Source organism: Salmo salar, chromosome 13 (assembly GCF_965601325.2).
Source record: "Salmo salar chromosome 13, fSalSal1, whole genome shotgun sequence".
Lineage (NCBI taxonomy): Eukaryota > Metazoa > Chordata > Actinopteri > Salmoniformes > Salmonidae > Salmo > Salmo salar.
In genome coordinates this window covers 30,504,402-30,523,693 of record NC_138303.1, presented here as the reverse complement: position 1 = coordinate 30,523,693, position 19,292 = coordinate 30,504,402, and the positions used below count along the sequence as shown (strand labels likewise).

At 42.5% G+C, this 19,292-nt stretch overlaps 1 protein-coding gene across 1 annotated transcript; it reads right to left on the bottom strand.

Moving 5' to 3' along the window:
• Positions 1–152: 152 nt before the first annotated feature.
• Positions 153–16,482, bottom strand: LOC106566813 (immunoglobulin superfamily member 21). The gene is made up of 10 exons (XM_014135234.3): positions 16,127–16,482; positions 6,397–6,509; positions 5,510–5,631; positions 5,185–5,303; positions 4,429–4,544; positions 3,793–4,309; positions 2,324–2,424; positions 1,740–1,932; positions 1,623–1,658; positions 153–1,514 (listed from the first exon to the last, which is right to left on the bottom strand). The coding sequence occupies exons 1-10, from the start codon at positions 16,179–16,181 to the stop codon at positions 1,435–1,437; spliced, it is 1,452 nt and encodes a 483-aa protein (XP_013990709.1). The 5' UTR covers positions 16,182–16,482; the 3' UTR covers positions 153–1,434.
• Between the last annotated feature and the right edge of the window lie 2,810 nt (positions 16,483–19,292).

Sequence of the window (19,292 nt, the reverse complement as noted above, 5' to 3'; positions counted from 1 at the left end):
ATATCATGTCATCGTAGGCTCAAGTTTCATCACAGATCTCTATGCCCCGCAGAGCACATATCCAAACGATAGGCGGAATATTGGTATTTTATTAAGATCCCAAATAACTGTAGTAGCAGTACTCTTCCTGTGGTCCACACAAAACATGAAACTTGATAATACAGAACATTTATAGACAACAGCTCAAAGACAGAACTATACAAATGAAAAACATCACACATAGCTTACATATCAGTACATACACACAACATATCTAGGTCAAATAGAAGAGGCATTGTGCCATGAAGTGTTGCTTTATCTGTTTAGTTTTTTTACCAGGTTTGCTGTTCACTTGAGCCATCTGAGATAGGAGTTCCATGCAATCATGGCTCTATTTAATACTATGTTTTCTTGAATTTGTTTGGGGACTGTGAAAAGAGCCCTGGTGGCATTTGTGGTGGGGCAAGTGTGTGTAAGTTTAATGTGCAAACAATTTGGAATTTGCAACACATTGTTTCTTATAAAAAGAAGAAGTGATGCAGTTAGTCTCTCCTCTACTTTTAGCAAAGAGAGACTGGCATGCATAGTATTTATATCAGCCCTCTGATTACAGTGAAGAGTAAGACGTGCCGCTCTGATCTGGGCCAGCTGCAGTTTTTGTAGGTCCTTCTTTGCAGCACCTGACCATATGACTGGGCAATAATCAACATAATATAAAAATAAAGCCTGCAGGCCTTGCTTTGTGGAGTGTGGTGTCAAAAAAGCAAAGCGTCTCTTTATCACAGACAGACCTCTCCCCATCTTTCCAACCATTGAATCAATGTCACATTGGCGCCGTGACTAAGATTTCTCATTGGTAAAAGAAACTGGGCTGTGCATTAAAGTAGGGCCAGTAGGCCTACCACAGACCATACATGTTCCTTAAGGAATTGCAAGCATTTCAGCCAATGACCTAAAATATACAGCTCTTTACCTATTTCAATTATTATTTTTCCAACCAAACATTTATTTCCTTCAAGGTCTGGCTGACCAAGATATTTCAAAAACATTGCCCATTGTATGCATTCTGGCCTTCAAATAACAGGAAGATGGGAAAAAGCATCTAATGCGGGCCAGCCCACACCAACTTGGTTAAAAAGACCTCTAACACACATTGGGGTCTACCATAAAACATAGCCACTGTGATAGTTGATCATAGGATGTTGACAAGACAAAAAGGGAAGATGCAGTTAGACAGGCAGAATGACAACATAAACGCTAAGAGTTAGAATGCATGTAGTTCTTATCTTTTATATTTCTGACAATGTTTTTATTTTCATTAACTGCTTTTATGAAAAGTGAACAGTGCTTCTTCAGGTCCAGTGGCTGGAACTCCAGAAGATGGGGAAGTGAGTGAAGAGGAAGAGACTGGAGAGATTAGAGTGACTGGAGAAGGTCATGGGTCCATTTTGCTGCTCACGTCATCTCCCATGTCACGGCTAACATTAGCATCATGGTGGTCAGCCCCAGTCCCTCATTGCAATAGGCTGCATCTACTAATAGAAGTAAATAAGTGTTAGTTACTCATCTTCAGTAGGATGATATGTCTTACTTTGACCATGTAAAGAATTGAGTTCTCTTTTGTCCATTCTCTCTATGCTTACCAACAAAATTGTGTCTCCCCTTAAGTCTGGGGTTCTCTGTTAAAACAGAGAAAACAAAGTCAGTCATGTGGATGAGGAGAGAGGGTAACCTGACACAGAGAACCCTCACACACTCACCAAACACGATAAGCCGTGTGTATGTGTCTGTGGATCCCAGAGGGTTCTGGGCAGTGCATCGAAACATGGAGCCGTTGAGCTTGGCCGGTACTCGCTCCAGCACCAGCTCCCTCCCATTATGATCCTCTCTTCCGTCCAGCAGAGGACCTCCCACTCTAGTCCAGGTGAACAATGGCTCGGGGAACACCATATTCTGGGAAGTGCATGTGGAAAAGCATCCTTTGTAAATAATGTGTGTGTACGAGATTGACAACATTGCTGTCAGACTGCACAAGATCACTGATATGCAAGACACCTTGACTCCCAAATAAATAGTATGTGATCAACATTATCAACTGAGTGTCTTGCCAGCTCGCATTACTCTTACAAATTCCCTCAAACATGCAGAATGACTTTCATGCAAATGTACATACGACTTTCATTCAGATGTATTATATAGTCGTAGGGCGACACCTGCTGGAGAAATGTTTTATTTTTTATGAAGGTTTTCTTTCAATGATGGTGATATGTGGTTGTCTTTCCTACAGTTGAATGTACTTACTGGTATGAATAATATAAGAATAAAGCATTTATTTTGTACTCACCCCAGTGGATGAGATCTGGAGGCCCTGAACTGTAATGCGGACAGTGTCTCCTACTTTAGCCTTACCAGGCGTCATGGACAGTTTGGGGCCCCTGGGAGCAGCTAAAGGGAAACAAATAAAATAAAAAATAAATGAATGTTACTTATTTTCAATCTTTTAGTATTTTAACAAAACACTATTTTTCCTTATGTCTCAAATGATTTCTAAAGGAATAAATGAAGCATCTATATTCTCTGTATACTACGCAAAAAGCTCTCAGCCTTAGAATCCATTTTTATTTGAGCATGCCTGCTAAACCATGGCTGACTGGGAATAACTGTTTTTGATGATGATAAATCTCCACTAGATCTAGTAATCCACTCAAACTAACTGGTATGAGGTTTGACATGTATTCATCATGAACTGATGCCGGTGGCTGTGCTGCATACAGACCATGCGTGTGTAGGTGTGTGTGTGTGCTTATGGACTTACATATGTAACTGTGTAGAAAATGGCTAATCTACTGTGAGATTTCTCCAGCATTTCTAAGCAGAACTAATGGATCCTCTGAACAAAATACTCCATTAAGGAGCATCCTCATTAAGTGAGTCACTGCCTCTAAATCGTTGCTGACTGCTGCTGGGTCCTGAGCTGAAGCATAGTGATCAGGGTCTCTGTACTGTATTTTCCTGTAGTTGGCTGATGCTTTAGGCTGGGAAGTGCCTGTTTTCTGACATTACTGAATGCATTAGCTCTAAGTAGGGTTGTATATACACTGAGCACACCAAACATTAGGTACACCTTCCTAATATTGAGTTGCACTCCACCTTTTTGCCCTCAGAACAGCCTCAACTCGTCAGGACATGGACTCTACAAGGTGTCGAAAGCGTTCTACTGGGATGCTGGCCCATGTTGACTCCAATGCTTCTCACAGTTGTGTCAAGTTGGCTGGATGTATTTTGGGTGGTGGACCAATTCCTGATACACACAGGAAACTGTTGAGCGTGAAAAAAGCAGTAGCGTTGCAGCTGTTGATACAAACCGGTGCGCCTGGCACCTACTACCATGTCCTGTTCAAAGGCACTTAAATAGTATCCTTGCCCATTCACCCTCTGAATGGCACACATACACAATCCATGTCTCAATTTTCTCAAGGATTAACAATCCTTCTTTAACCTGTCTCCTCCCCTTCATTGACACTTCATAATGTTTTGTATACTCAGTGTATATTCCACAAATTACGAGCTTTCAGACACCATGTTCATTTTCTGTTAATTCAGGAAAAATACCTAAAGTGAATTTGAACTATTATTTTAACAAGTTATTCTTTTAGAATGTTCTCTCCCCTTGCATCCCTAGCTCTGATAGGTCAATACAGACATGGACTCCTTGGGTATCCAGTATTTGGGTGGCATAAAAAGTGGGTTTATGTCCTCATGGAGGAGATATTTGGTATCCAGCTGATTGTCATGGTCTAATCTGGTACTCACACAGAGTGACCTCAGCCTGCATGGGCATGGACAGAGCTGGGTGCTTGACCTCGCAGCTGTACAGGGCGTCGTTGTCCAGCTGAGGGTTGAGGCTCCAGGTGAGCATGGCTCTGACCTCCATGGTGCCGTCGCTGGACGCCTGCCGCCGGTGTTGGAAGTAGTAGAGCGGGTCAGTGCTCTGCATCCAGCGAGGGAACTCCCGGCTTACCACTGTCTCTGGGATCACCTCCGTGGTGGTGGGGCTGGGCTCAGACCCCTCCAGACTTCCTGGCTCCCCCCCGGCCCCTACCATCTTCCCCATCCCTCCGTTCCCAGGGGTGTCATGGTCCAGACGGGGTGGCTTCTCCTGGTCAAGCAGGGAGAGGGACTTCTTCAGTTTGGTGTCATCCAGGTCTCTACTGATCAGGGGCCTTGAGATCCATAGCCCTGCCTTGCCCCTGCCCTGGGATTTGCCCCCGCCACCCTCCATAATAGAGGGGACCACCTCGATCAGCTCACCGTCACGCTTGAAGTACACCTGAAAGGATAAAGACATAGTATGAGCCTGTAACAACCAATCACACCCGTCATTTCAAAAGTGTTTTTACTTCAAAACATATTTCAGTATGAGTACTGTTTGCATGTGGGCAAACTCACCATAGGGGCTGGCTTTCCTCCCATGACGATGCAGACTAGAGTGAAGTTCTGGGTGTCATAGCGACGGAAGGGGGCCGGGCAGTCTGCTGCCACTACAGAAATGGATTTAGGAGGAACTATGGAGGAAAATAGCATAGAACCTGTGACTCAAAACGAGAAATCCATCTACATATAGGCACATTTTGCATCTAGTATTTCCAGAAGGGCCACATATAAAACTAACTGAAACAAACATGTCTGTACTGTACTTGAGGGCATAACGTTAGTCTCGTAGACCTGATATACAAGATGGACTCTCTTGGTAACCTTGATCAGGGGGAGGGGATTCCAGGGTGTGTCAGACAAACAACTCTCCAACAAATCACAAGGTAGACATGCCAGAACGTCGCAATTCGAAACCAACGTTTGAAGGCAACACCTTTGCAGTGGTTTTAATGAAGTTAGTTGATGCAAACTAGCCACTTGCGAAATGCACTCATTCAAAATAACCTCCGTGATCTCCATCTTGCTAGCTACTATTTTGTATTGTATTCATGCAGATCAGGCAGTGGCGTGGTCCCTGTATGTCAAACTGACGTTCTATTACGTACAGACGTGTTAAACCGGAACATTGTGGGAGGCAACGCTGATGTACATAAAATACTATCAGAAAGTAGTCCCCTGTGCATTTCCCACATCTCAACAGTAGGGGGAGGCAGAGGTGATTAAAATACCACATGATCATATCATTATAGCGTTAATTCTCTTGAATCTTACCCATGACAGTGAGCACGATGCTGCCAGAGGCTAAGACCACCCTGTCTCTAGAGGCCTTGTCGTAGATCCCCACGTGGCACTCATACGGCCCATCATCGCCCATCTGGACCTCAGGGAGCCTGGCAGTACAACAACAAACCCCATGAAGATAATAACCATACAGGTTAGGAGTTTTCCAGGTACTCAAAGCATTGAATATGATCAGATAAAATACGATAAGATAAGATAAGATACGATAAGCTCAATAAAATAAGCCTACACTTGCGAGTGAAAACACAGACCAATGTTCTCTTTCTTTTGGCTGCAGCCTACAGTTCAAGCTTACCGGACAGTTGATTGGTAGACCAAGTCTTCTCGTCTGCGGAAGTCCTCCATATGGGAGAAGTTGGTGTTGGTCATGGCATCGTAGGTGAAGATCTTCTGCTTGGCACTGCCACCCTCTGTCACCTAGAAAGTGAAGGAATACCTCATATTACACACCCTGGACACGTATCCACGGACATGTAACACAAGTTTCTACACAAAACACAATCTTGGTATTTGGTATTATATTAGGATCCCCAATCGCAACAGCTACTCAACCTGGAGTCCACACAGAACATAAAACATGACAAAATAGAGAACATCAACAACAAGAACAGCTCAAGGACAGAATTACATACATTAAAAACGGCACACATAGCGAACATATCAATGCATACACACAAAATATCTAGGTCAAATAGTGGAGAGGCTTTGTGCCGTGAGATTAATCCGTTTTTTAATCGATGCACAAAGTTATTCTTTTCCAATTCATGAAGGCTAGAGAGCTTTGAAGCCTCTTCTTTTGCCACTTTAATCAGTTTAGTTAGTTGTTACTAGGTATTCATTTTATTTTGGAGGAGCTGGGAGTTCGGGGTGAAACAAACTGTCCGTGTGGACTATATTACGTATCGCTACATACGTTCATAGTTTAAGGAGCTTATCAAAGCTAGTAGCTCTTCAGAAGCCATTAGATACAGTACAGTTATGTACTGTATATAATACACTCTCTCTTTACATCAAAAGCTTTGATGCGTTTGTCATAGTTTTAATTGAAGTGTCAATGGAAAATGTCAGAGAACAAAGCCAACCTAATCAAAAGCTTCTCATAGAGGTAAACACAAGATACAGTATGTGCTGTTACAAACAACCATACGGTTCATACAGGGATCTCAAGGCCACCCTACTCACCCGAAACCACACAATCTCTCGCAGGTTGCCATCTGTCATGAAATTGCACTTGAGCGTTACCGTGTCTCCAATGACAACGGGAGGGAGAGGCTCAAGAGTGACAGTTAAATAGCCTGTGGGTCAAAGAAAGAAGTAAAATATGTTACACACATTTCCACACACTTTTATCTCTACAACATAGTCCTTCTATGAAACCCATAACATAGTCCAGCACTTGCTAAAGGCATTCATTAGACATAAAGTTGTTCTATTTTATTCTATGATTCTTAAAGACCCTCTTGTGTTTGTGTTACTATAGTTCTCAAATGACCATACCTCCCTGTCTCTGGAGCATTGGAAATCAAACCTTATAGGCTAGCTGTAATTACATGGATTGTTAATAGTGCATAATCAAATTTCATCTGTTTTTGTTTTGCAGGCTATTACAGCGTGGGATAGGAATATTGTGTGCACACATTTCCCCCTTTACTTTCATGATCATTATGGGCTTGTTCATTCATTAACTGTGGTAATAGTAGGTGTCTATATCTATGTAAAGGTAGGGTAGCAATGGCAGCACAAGTGCATGTTTATGTTGCGCTATTTCTCCCATTATCGTGGTCATAGTAAAGTAAAGTATGTATGGTGAATTAAAAGCCAACCTGTTTCCTAAACAAGCCAAAGACATGATATAGTGCTGAGAAGCACAGATCTCTATCTCTACCCTGGAGAGGGAGAGAAAACCTAGTAGCGACCTCATTCTCTCTGAGAATTAATGCACTGTAATGATATGTTTTCTTTTATAATAATTAGGTGGTTGCTTATATTTGTCCTATTTCCCATGTACAAGTGTGTATTATGTGCATGTGTGAATTGGAAACTCCCCCTGAGACACCCTTAGAGAGTGGGGTCACGGCCAGGGTCTGCCATTATCAACAGTGACCCTGGAGCAATTAGGGTTACATTCCTTGCTCAAGGGCACATTAATAGATTTTTCAGCTTGGGGATTCGAACTAGCCACCTTTTGGTTTACTGGCCTAACGCTCTAACTGCTAGGTTATCTGCTGCACTTTCATCATCAGCGCATTCTGTGGCAGAAAGAATCTCACCTAGCTTTACAGTAAGTAAATATTGTCAGTGTTATAGTGTTGTATGGGTCATTCCACAATTTATTTTATTTTATTTCACCTTTATTTAACCAGGTAGGCAAGTTGAGAACACGTTCTCATTTACAATTGCGACCTGGCCAAGATAAAACAAAGCTGTATGACACATACAACAACACAGAGTTACACATGGAGTAAAACAAACATACAGTCAATAATACAGTAGAAAAACAAGTCTATAAACAATGTGAGCAAATGAGGTGAGATAAGGGAGGTAAAGGCAAAAAAGGCCATGGTGGGTCGAAGTACATACAATATAGCAAGTAAAACACTGGAATGGTAGATTTGCAGTGGAAGAAAGTGCAAAGTAGAAATAGAAATAATGGGGTGCAAAGGAGCAAAATAAATAAATACAGTAGGGGAAGAGGTAGTTGTTTGGGCTAAATTATAGATGGGCTATGTACAGGTGCAGTAATCTGTGAGCTGCTCTGACAGCTGGTGCTTAAAGCTAGTGAGGGAGATAAGTGTTTCCAGTTTCAGAGATTTTTGTAGTTCGTTCCAGTCATTGGCAGCAGAGAACTGGAAGGAGGGGCGGCCGAAGGAGGAATTGGCTTTGGGGGTGACCAGTGAGATATACCTGCTGGAGCGCGTGCTACAGGTGGGTGCTGCTATGGTGACCAGCGAGCTGAGATAAGAGGCAACTTTACCTAGTAGGGTCTTGTAGATGACCTAGAGCCAGTGAGTTTGGCGACGAGTATGAAGCGAGGGCCAGCCAACGAGAGCGTACAGGTCGCAGTGGTGGGTAGTATATGGGGCTTTGGTGACAAAGCGGATGGCACTGTGATAGACTGCATCAAATTTATTGAGTAGGGTATTGGAGGCTATTTTGTAAATGACATCGCCGAAGTCGAGGATCGGTAGGATGGTCAGTTTTACGAGGGTATGTTTGGGTATGTTTGGCAGCATGAGCTTCATACTTTTTTGCGAAATAGGAAGCCAATTCTAGATTTAACTTTGGATTGGAGATGTCTGATGTGAGTCTGGAAGGAGAGTTTACAGTCTAACCAGACACCTAGGTATTTGTAGAACCGTCCAGAGTAGTGATGCTGGACGGGCGAGCAGGTGCAGGCAGCGATCGGTTGAAGAGCATGCATTTAGTTTGACTTGTATTTAAGAGCAGTTGGAGGCCACGGAAGGAGAGTTGTATGGCATTGAAGCTCGTCTGGAGGTGCCCTTTCATATAGACCACATGGAAAATTCAATAAATCAGCATTTTGACATGTCCCTCTGTGGACTCTGTGACTTCTATGAAGATTTTAACCCACTTAACCCCAACATTTCTCCAAGTTTTCACCATCATTGTAAAGGCCAAGCCAATTTCTGCTTTGACAACATAATTTCTGAAGATTACTATTTATTTATTGTGATTAGTGATTCATTTTAAGCTAAAAATACAACATGACCCTTATTTTAAGGTCCACCCTGTTACGTGAACTGAACTCTCATTTTATAATGGTAAAACCATTCCTTTTTAAATACATTTTTCTTATTATAATTTTTTTTACCCCCTTTATCTCCTCAATTTCGTGATTACGATCTTGTCTCATCACTGCAAGTCTACAACGGGCTCAGGAGAGGCGAAGGTCAAGTTATGCGTCCTCCGAAACACAACCAGCCAAGCCACGCTTCTTAACACCCGCCCACTTAACCCGGAAGCCAGCTGCACCAATGTGTCGTAGGAAACACTGTTCAACTGACGGTCGAAGTCAGCCTGCAGGCGCCCAGCCCGCCACAAGGAGTCGCTAGAGCGCGATGAGCCATGAAATGCGCCCCCGGCCAAACCCTCCACTAACCCGGATGGCCCTGGGCCAATTGTGCGCCGCCCTATGGGACTTCCAGTCACGGCCGATCGCAGGCTGTAGTGACACCGCAACACTGCATTGCAGTGCTTTAGACCGCTGAGCCACTCGAGAGGCCTTAAATACATTTTTCTAAAGAGACATTGAACCTCTAATAGTCAAATCAGGTTCCACTCTTTTTGTAAATTTTCTGGTGTTTTGTGGTGGAAACTGAGTGGGTCGAGCATAACACGTCAACCCTGTTACCCAAAGGTAGACAGGCTAGAAATATTTTAACAATTATAACATTTTTGTGAAGCTTGCATTTAATTGCCCCTCCCGGTTGTACACAACAAGCTTCCATTCCTCCTGTCACAAGGGGATTTATGGCTTATTTAAGGTTAAATTGTCAACCCTGTTACAGTCAACTCTGTTACTTTATTTGGCACTTAATTAGGCACTTACTATAGTCCTTTTTGTTATTTAACCTCTTGATATAGTAAAACATGTTTTTAATTAAGTTAAACATGTGCTCATCATGACAGAATGTTAAATTAGGTTAAATAAACCAAAAAGGACTAATTTCGCTGAACAACCTATATAATAACACCAGGGTGTAAATAGTACATATTAAATCTGTAGGATCAGGTATCCACGATGACCCTTGACTTTTTGGCATGTTGAGTGTGATGGTGTGATGGCCCAGGACTGATCCCAGAGCACTTAAAGAGACATAAGCGTAGCACAGTGCAGGGCAGCTGGTAAGGAGTGTAATCTCCTGTTTCATACTGCTACTCCAGTATAGAATCCCCACCCCTCCTCCCACCTTGGCCTCTACACCCTGACGTCAAGGTGGATTATTTTTCCTCATGTTTCTCCCGCTAATCCCCCATCTTTTCATCCACAGACCCAGGAGGAGAGAGCTGGAGGGAGCTTCATACTCACAAACATTTGAAAAATAAAGAAAGAAATGGCAGCTTTTTGGAGCAAAGAGAGCTGCCATTCAACCATGTACATTTACATTTTACATTTTAGTCATTTAGCAGACGCTCTTATCCAGAGCGACTTACGTGAATCCTGTTGGTGAAGGCAAAAATACTTGACTCAGGTGTTTTTATGATGTCAGTTGACATTTCTTAAAGGGGCCCTTCCAATAAGAATATACAATCCCAATCAGGTTCGTATTTATAAGGGTTTCTTATAGGACAAGGTAGTCCGTCCCTATTTCAGTACGTTTTCTTCTGTATGGTGACTATTGAACATAACCTAACTATTGAGGCTGTCAGCTACATCCTCCTCATCACTTACTGTTGGTGAGGTTAGGTCTTGAGGGCCCGAATCTGACCAGAGTTAAGCGTGCGTAAATGGAAAGTAATTATGTTTTTATGCCTATTCTGACTTTGAACTTAAGCATGAGTATAGCATGCTATTCAACCGCTATTCCTTTGGGGTGGAGATCAAATAAATGAAGGTGTGACGGAGGTGTGTCAAGAGATACACTGTATTCTGACCTTGACTTAATTTACGAATAATTCCACCACCTTTATGTGCGAGGAAACCATGAATAATGTCTAGCGAACCTACCGGTTCCAAGTGGAAAAAGCATCTAGGCCTACTTATTTTTTTCAGATAGAAATTACACCATTCTCCATGCACTGTAATTTACAACTTGATAAGAGCTATTGATAAGAGCTAGGTAAATTAGTAATCCGTTTGGATAAGGGAATTGTAAATATAAATTGCATATGTTTTAGATCTGTTTTACCTTACAATCGCTGGAGACAAATGTGAAACCAGTCATGTGGCAGCAAACTGAAGCATATCAACATATCAACTTTCCCACAGTGAAGTTTATGAAATGCTGTGCCATTATGCAGAATTTAAATTGTACGGCCATTTAACTTGCAGGGAGTTTCTCTGTTTTCTATTTCTGTTTTCTATTGTTAAATATTAGCCTCTATCAGTATCGATTTAAAGGGATGGCTTAAGATAATTGTACTGAAAACCCTATTGAATGAAAACTCAACAAGAAAATCTGTTAGCCAGCAGGTGGGAGGGCTTTCAGGTAGCCAGCCAAACCTGCAGAGCAGTACACCACTGAATTAGGTAACGCCTTGACCCCACCGCTACTGTCATTGTGTTTTGGTTGCATCAGAAGTACAGTCGTGGCCAAAAGTTTTGAGAATGACACAAATATACATTTTCATAAAGTCTGCTGCCTCAGTTTGTATGATGGCAATTTGCATATACTCCAGAATGTTATGAAGAGTGATCAGATGAATTGCAATTAATTGCAAAGTCCCTCTTTGCCATGCAAATGAACTGAATCCCCCCCAAAAACATTTCCAATGCATTTCAGCCCTGCCACAAAAGGACCAGCTGACATCATGTCAGTGATTCTCTCGTGAACACAGGTGTGAGTGTTGACGAGGACAAGGCTGGAGATCACTCTGTCATGCTGATTGAGTTCGAATAACAGACTGGAAGCTTCAAAAGGAGGGTGGTGCTTGGAATCATTGTTCTTCCTCTGTCAATCATGGTTACCTGCAAGGAAACACGTGTCGTCATCATTGCTTTGCACAAAAAGGGCTTCACAGGCAAGGATATTGCTGCCAGTAAAATTGCACCTAAATCAACCATTTATCGGATCATCAAGAACTTCAAGGAGAGCAGTTAAATTGTTGTGAAGAAGGCTTCAGGGCGCCCAAGAAAGTCCAGCAAGCGCCAGGACCGTCTCCTAAAGTTGATTCAGCTGCGGGATCGGGGCACCACCAGTACAGAGCTTGCTCAGGAATGGGAGCAGGCAGGTGTGAGTGCATCTGCATGCACAGTGAGGCGAAGACTTTTGGAGGATGGCCTGGTGTCAAAAAGAGCAGCAAAGAAGCCACTTCTCTCCAGGAAAAACATCAGGGACAGACTGATATTCTGCAAAAGGTACAGGGATTGGACTGCTGAGGACTGGGGTAAAGTAATTTTCTCTGATGAATCCCCTTTCCGATTGTTTGGGGCATCCGGAAAAAAGATTGTCCGGAGAAGACAAGGTGAGTGCTACCATCAGTCCTGTGTCATGCCAACAGTAAAGCATCCTGAGACCATTCATGTGTGGGGTTGCTTCTCAGCCAAGGGTGTGGGCTCGCTCACAATTTTGCCTAAGAACACAGCCATGAATAAAGAATGGTACCTTCTCCCAACCATACAGGAACAGTTTGGTGACGAACAATCCCCTTTCCAGCATGATGGAGCACCTTGACATAAGGCAAAAGTGATAACTAAGTGGCTCGGGGAACAAAACATCGATATTTTGGGTCCATGGCCAGGAAACTCCCCAGACCTTAATCCCATTGAGAACTTGTGGTCAATCCTCAAGAGGCAGGTGGACAAACAAAAACCCACAAATTCTGACAAACTCCAAGCATTGATTATGCAAGAATGGGCTGCCATCAGTCAAGATGTGGCCCAGAAGTTAATTGACAGCATGCCAAGCTGGATTGCAGAGGTCTTGAAAAAGAAGGGTCAATACTGCAAATATTGACTCTTTGCATCAACTTAATATAATTGTCAATAAAAGCCTTTGACACTTATGAAATGCTTGGAATTATACTTCAGTTTTCCATAGTAACATCTGCCAAAATATCTAAAGACATTGAAGCAGCAAACTTTGTGAAAATTAATATTTGTGTCATTCTCAAAACTTTTGTCCATGACTTGTACATTAATTTCCAATGGAATGCTGTGTTTGCAGCAGAGACAGTTGCAGTGCGTTCTATGTGGTGCATATGTTGGATTTATCAAAGGTGTGCATCAAATTGTATGCGTAGACAGCTTGTAAGAAATGGTAGCTGAAGGTGAATGTTTAACGTTTGTTGCACACATATCCAGATGATGCTGCATACCATTTTGTGCAATGACACTGTCGGTGTGATCAAGGCGTAAGTAAGAAAAGCAAATACTTACCAAATACTGAGAAGTGCGTAGGAAAGGTATGCGTAGGAATGGCGTATATTCTTATGTCAGAATTGGCCCCTGAATGCATCACCATTGTCTTACGCAGTGAACAAAAGGCAGCGATAGTCCCTACTCACCCAACTAGAGCCCAGACTCACTATATTACCACCAGGAAGTATAAATGAATGCTCCAGCATCAGAGTTAATGATGAATGGTTTAAGTACAGTAGTTTTTGTACTTACAGTTGAAGTCGGAAGTTTACATACACCTTAGCCAAAAACATTTATACTCAGTTTTTCACAATTCCTGAAATGTTATCCTAGTACAAATTCCCTGTCTTAGGTCAGTTAGGATCACCACTTTATTTTAAGAATGTGAAATGTCAGAATAATAGTAGAGAGAATGATTTATTTCAGCTTTTATTTCTTTCATCACATTCCCAGTGGGTCAGAAGTTTACATACACTCAATTAGTATTTGGTAGTATTGCCTTTAAATTGTTTAACTTGGGTCAAACGTTTCGGGTAGCCTTCCACAAGCTTCCCACAATAAGTTGGGTGAATTTTGGCCCATTCCTCCTGACAGAGCTGGTGTAACTGAGCCAGATTTGTAGGCCTCCTTGCTTGCACATGATTTTTCAGTTCTGCCCACAAATTTTCTATGGGATTGAGGTCAGGGCTTTGTGATGGCTACTCCAATACCTTGACTTTGTTGCCCTTAAGCCATTTTGCCACAACTTTGGAAGTATGCTTAGGGTCATTGTCCATTTGGAAGACCCATTTGCGACCAAGCTTTAACTGCCTGACTGATGTCTTGAGATGTTGCTTCAATATATCCACATAATTTTCCATCCTCATGATGCCATCTATTTTGTGAAGTGCACAAGTCCCTCCTGCAGCAAAGCACCCCCACAACATGATGCTGCCACCCCAGTGCTTCACGGTTGGGATGGTGTTCTTCGGCTTGCAAGCCTACCCCTTTTTACTCCAAACATAACGATGGTCATTATGGCCAAACAGTTCTATTTGTGTTTCATCAGACCAGAGGACATTTCTCCAAAAAGTACGATATTTGTCCCCATGTGCAGTTGCAAACCATAGTCTGAAGGTAGGCCTTGAAGGTAGGCCTTGAAATACATCCACAGGTACACCTCCAATTGACTCAAATTATGGCAATTAGCCTATTAGAAGCTTCTAAAGCCATAACATAATTTCTGGAATTTTCCAAGCTGTTTAAAGGCACAGACAGCTTAGTGTATGTAAACTTCTGAACCACTGATATTGTGATACAGTGAATTATAAGTGAAATAATCTGTTTGTAAACAATCGTTGGAAGAAATGCACAAAGTAGATGTCCTAACCGACTTGCCAAAACTATAGTTTGTTAAGAAGAAATTTGTGGAGTGGTTGAAAAACAGGTTTTAATGACTCCAACCTAAGTGTATGTAAACTTAGTTTTTTTGTGGTGTGGTTTTCATATAAGCCCTTGGGCTTCCAACCACACCTGCACATTGTTTTTTTATTTGTTTTAATCTGTATTGTTGTATATCACTTGTTTTCTTTGGTGCAAATACATGTAACTAAATTAAACAGTAGAAGACCCACTGCAAATACCCAGGGTGTTACTTCATCTCATGTTAGTGCTCTAAAATGACCAACAAGCTCCTCAGGCTCGCTCTGTCTTCTGAGCAGACATCATGACAGACAGCTGTCATCTGCTGTATCTAACATGGGACATTATAGGCCTTCAATACAGAACACCCAGTCCAATTATTTTGGATTATACGGTGATCAGAGAAATAAACACTGGCACTGTTGTGAGACTTGATTCTTCTGAAAATAGGCTCACTCAAAGCCTAAGCGTATGCTTGAAGCCTGCAAGCATTGACTCTGCGAAGGAGGAGGTGGTGAATGAAGCACTGACAGAAAGCTAGCAAGGAGATGAATTTCTCTCTCTCTCTCTCCCACTCACAGACCAACTTGATCTCACGAGCCGCTGGGGGTGGAGTGCCATTGGTCTGGCAAGCGAGACTACAGAGCCAGACTCAGATCCAGAGACACACAGATCCACGCACGCACACACACACACGCACAGACACACACACATGTGACTGAGCAACTTCAATAGGAACTGCATTCACTGAAATCACAATTAAGCTCTCCCTCCCCTCAATTTCTATAGCATATATTACTGCCATATGATGGGATTGAAATGCTATACTTACATCTGATCACAGATCCTGATTGCAATTTATGTTACTAATATTAGATGCTTGAAATAATGCATATCCTCAATGTTTTGTTGGCTTGCATTCTGTCAGGTCCTAGAGCCTTGGGTCAGTGGCATTTAATCATTTTAGAGTACAGATTACCTGTAAAATGGGTCAGCCAAATAGCCTTTATCCCTCAGATAATCAATCAAAAACTGGATTGGGTAACTAGGATTGTGACATCATAGCCTCACTAGCATTAGACAACTTTTAGCCTATTTAATCAAACATGCATTCAACTAGTATACTCAATGTACAGTCTACAGAAATTGCTGTATGATACAGTGCATCTCCTCATGGACAAACTAATCATTTTGGATGGCTGTCAATACCTTGGAACTGTTAACAGTCAATCTAGGCTAGTGTAATGCGTTTCAAACATGTAAGACTGGTCAGAAAATAACCTATGCAGCCTATAATCATTGCAATGTAATTTCACTCTGCAGGCTTTAGAGCTATAGCCTAACACAGTTAAATGTGAAATATATAGGTTAGTAAAAATGGTCTACAGCATGGAGCTTTAGAAATAAAATGTAAACTTTTTAGCAAATAACAACAAAATGCTCCATGTAGTACAAAAAACGGAGACATACCAACAGCCAAATCCAAAACATATACGAGGATACACAGAGAAAAAGCACAAGTCATCTTCCCCGTTCGTGTGGTCAAATTGACACTCCATCTGTTTTCAGGCGATAAATCGTTGATAAAATGCCATCCACTATGCCCGCGGCACGGGGTCTGGTCCCCATTCGGAACGCTTCATTCTGCACCGAAACGCAGAACTACTTTTCTGTTTCTGTCAAGCGACCAGTGAAAAAAGAAATCCTCATCCAGATATTGCCTCCAGAATAGTGTGAGGATTAAAAACTGCAACAGATTTGATTTGAATGAAGTCTCATCAGCTCTTTCGCTCTCTCTCAACACACGCTTACGCGTGCGTGGGCACACACCTAGGTGCTTCCCCCCCTCTCTCTCACACACAATATATATATAGTACCATTCAAAAGTTTGGACACACCTACTCATTCCATTGTAGAATAATAGTGCATCAACATCAAAACTATGAAAAAACACATGGAATCATGTAGTAACACAAAAAAAGTGTTAAACAAATCAAAATATATTTTATATTTGAGATTCTTCAAAGTAGCCACCCTTTGCCTATGCACAGCTTTGCACATTCTTGGCATTCTCTCAACCAGCTTCATGAGATAGTCATCTGGAATGCATTTCAATTTCAAACAGGTGAGCCTTGTTAAAAGTTAATTTGTGGAATTTCTTTCCTTCTTAATGTGTTTGAGCCAATCAGTTGTGTTGTGACAAGGTAGGGGTGTTACACAGAAGATAGCCCTATTATGGCAAGAACAGCTGAAATAAGCAAAGGGAAACAACAGACCATCATTACTTTAAGACATGAAGGTTAGTCAATCCGGAAAATTTCTAGAACTTTGAACGTTTCTTCAAGTGCAGTCGCAAAAAATATCAAAAACCATTGATATGATGAAACTGGCTCTCATGAGGACCGCCACAGGAAAAGAAGACCCAGAGTTACCTCAGCTGCAGAGGATAAGTTCATTAGAGTTACCAGTCTCAGAAATTGCAGGCCAAATAAATGCTTCAGAGTGTTCAATTAACAGACACATTTCAACATCAACTGTTAAGAGGAGACTACGTGAATCAGGCCGTCATGGTACAATTGCTGCAAAGAAACCACTACTAAAGGACACCTTTAACAAGAGACTTGCTTGGGCCAAGAAACACGAGCAATGGACATCAGACCGGGGTAAGTCTGTCTTTTGATCTGATGAGTCCAAATGTGAGATTTTTGGTACCAACCGTGTGTCTTTGTGAGACGCAGAGTAGGTGAACGGATGATTTCTGCATGTCTGGTTCCCACAGTGAAGCAAGGAGGAGGAGGTGTGATAGTGTGGGGGTGCTTTGCTGGTGACACTGTCAGTGATTTATTTATAATTCAAGGCACACTTAACCAGCATGGCTACCACAGCATTCTGCAGCTATACTCGGCCTTGTCCCGGGATGGTATGTTGGTGGTTGGAGATATCCCTCCAGTGGTGTGGAGGCTGTGCTTTGGCAAAGTGGGTGGGGTTATATCCTACCTGTTTGGCCCTGTCCGGGGGTTTCATCGGATGGGGCCACAGTGTCTCCTGACCCCTCCTGTCTCAGCCTCCAGTATTTATGCTGCAGTAGTTTATGTGTCGGGGGGCTAGGGTCAGTCTGTCACATCTGGAGTATTTATCTTGTCTTTTCCGGTGTCCGGTGTGAATTGATATATGCTCTCTAATTCTCTCTCTCTTTCTTTCTTTCTCTCTCTCGGAGGACCTGAGCCCTAGGACCATGCCTCAGGACTACCTGGCTTGATGACTCCTTGCTGTCCCCAGTTCACCTGGCCGTGCTGCTGCTCCAGTTCCAACTGTTCTGCCTGCAGCTATGGAACCCTGAGCTGTACACCGGACGTGCTACCTGTCCCAGACCTGTTGTCCCAGACCTGCTGGAACCCTGACCTATTCACCGGATGTGCTACCTGTCCCAGACCTGCTGTTTTCAACTCTCTAGAGACAGCAGGAGCGGTAGAGATACTCTCAAAGATCGGCTATGAAAAAGCCAACTGACACTTACTCTTGTGTTACTGACTTGTTGCACCCTCGACAACTACTATGATTATTATTATTTGACAATACTGGTCATTTATGAACATTTGAACATCTAGGCCATGTGCTGTTATAATCTCCACCCGGCACAGCCAGAAGAGGACTGGCCACCCCTCATAGCCTGGTTCCTCTCTAGGTTTCTTCCTAGGTTTTGGCCTTTCTAGGGAGTTTTTCCTAGCCACCGTGCTTCTACACCTGCATTGCTTGCTGTTTGGGGTTTTAGGCTGGGTTTCTGTACAGCACTTTGAGATATCAGCTGATGTAAGAAGGGCTATATAAATACATTTGATTTGATTTGATTTGCAGCAATACACCGTCCCATCTGGTTTGCGCTTAGTGGGGCTATCATTTGTTTTTCAACAATATCCCAACACACCTCCAGGCTGTGTAAGGGGTATTTGACCAAGAAGGAGAGTGATGGAGTGCTGCATCAGATGACCTGGCCTCCACAATCACCCGACCTCAGCCCAATTGCGATAGTTTGGGATGAGTTGGACCGCAGTGAAGGAAAAACAGCCAATAAGTGCTCAGCATATGTGGGAACTCCTTCAAGACTGTTGGAAAAGCATTCCAGGTGAAGCTGGTTGAGAGAATGTCAAGAGTGTACAAAGCTGTCATCAAGGCAAAGGGTGGCTACTTTGAAGAATCTAAACTATATTTTAATTTGTTTAACACTTTTTTGGTTCCTACATGATTCCATATGTGTTATTTCATAGTTTTGAAGTCTTCACTATTATGCTACAATGTATAAAATAGTAAAAAATAAAGGAAAACCCTTGAATGAGTAGGTGTGTCCAAACTTTTGACGGGTACTGTATATATACACACACACTGAGTGTCCAAAACATTAAGGACACCCCCCCCCCCCCTCCTCAATTTGTCAGGACTCTACAAGGTGTCGAAAGCGTTCCACAGGTTAGCTGGCTCATGTTGACTCCAATGCTTCTAACAGTTGTGTCATGTTGGCTGGATGTCATTTAGGTGGTGGACCATTCTTGATACACACAGGAAACTGTGGAGCATGAAAAACCCAGCAGTGTTGCAGTTCTTGACACAAACCAGTGCGCCTGGCACCTACTACCATACC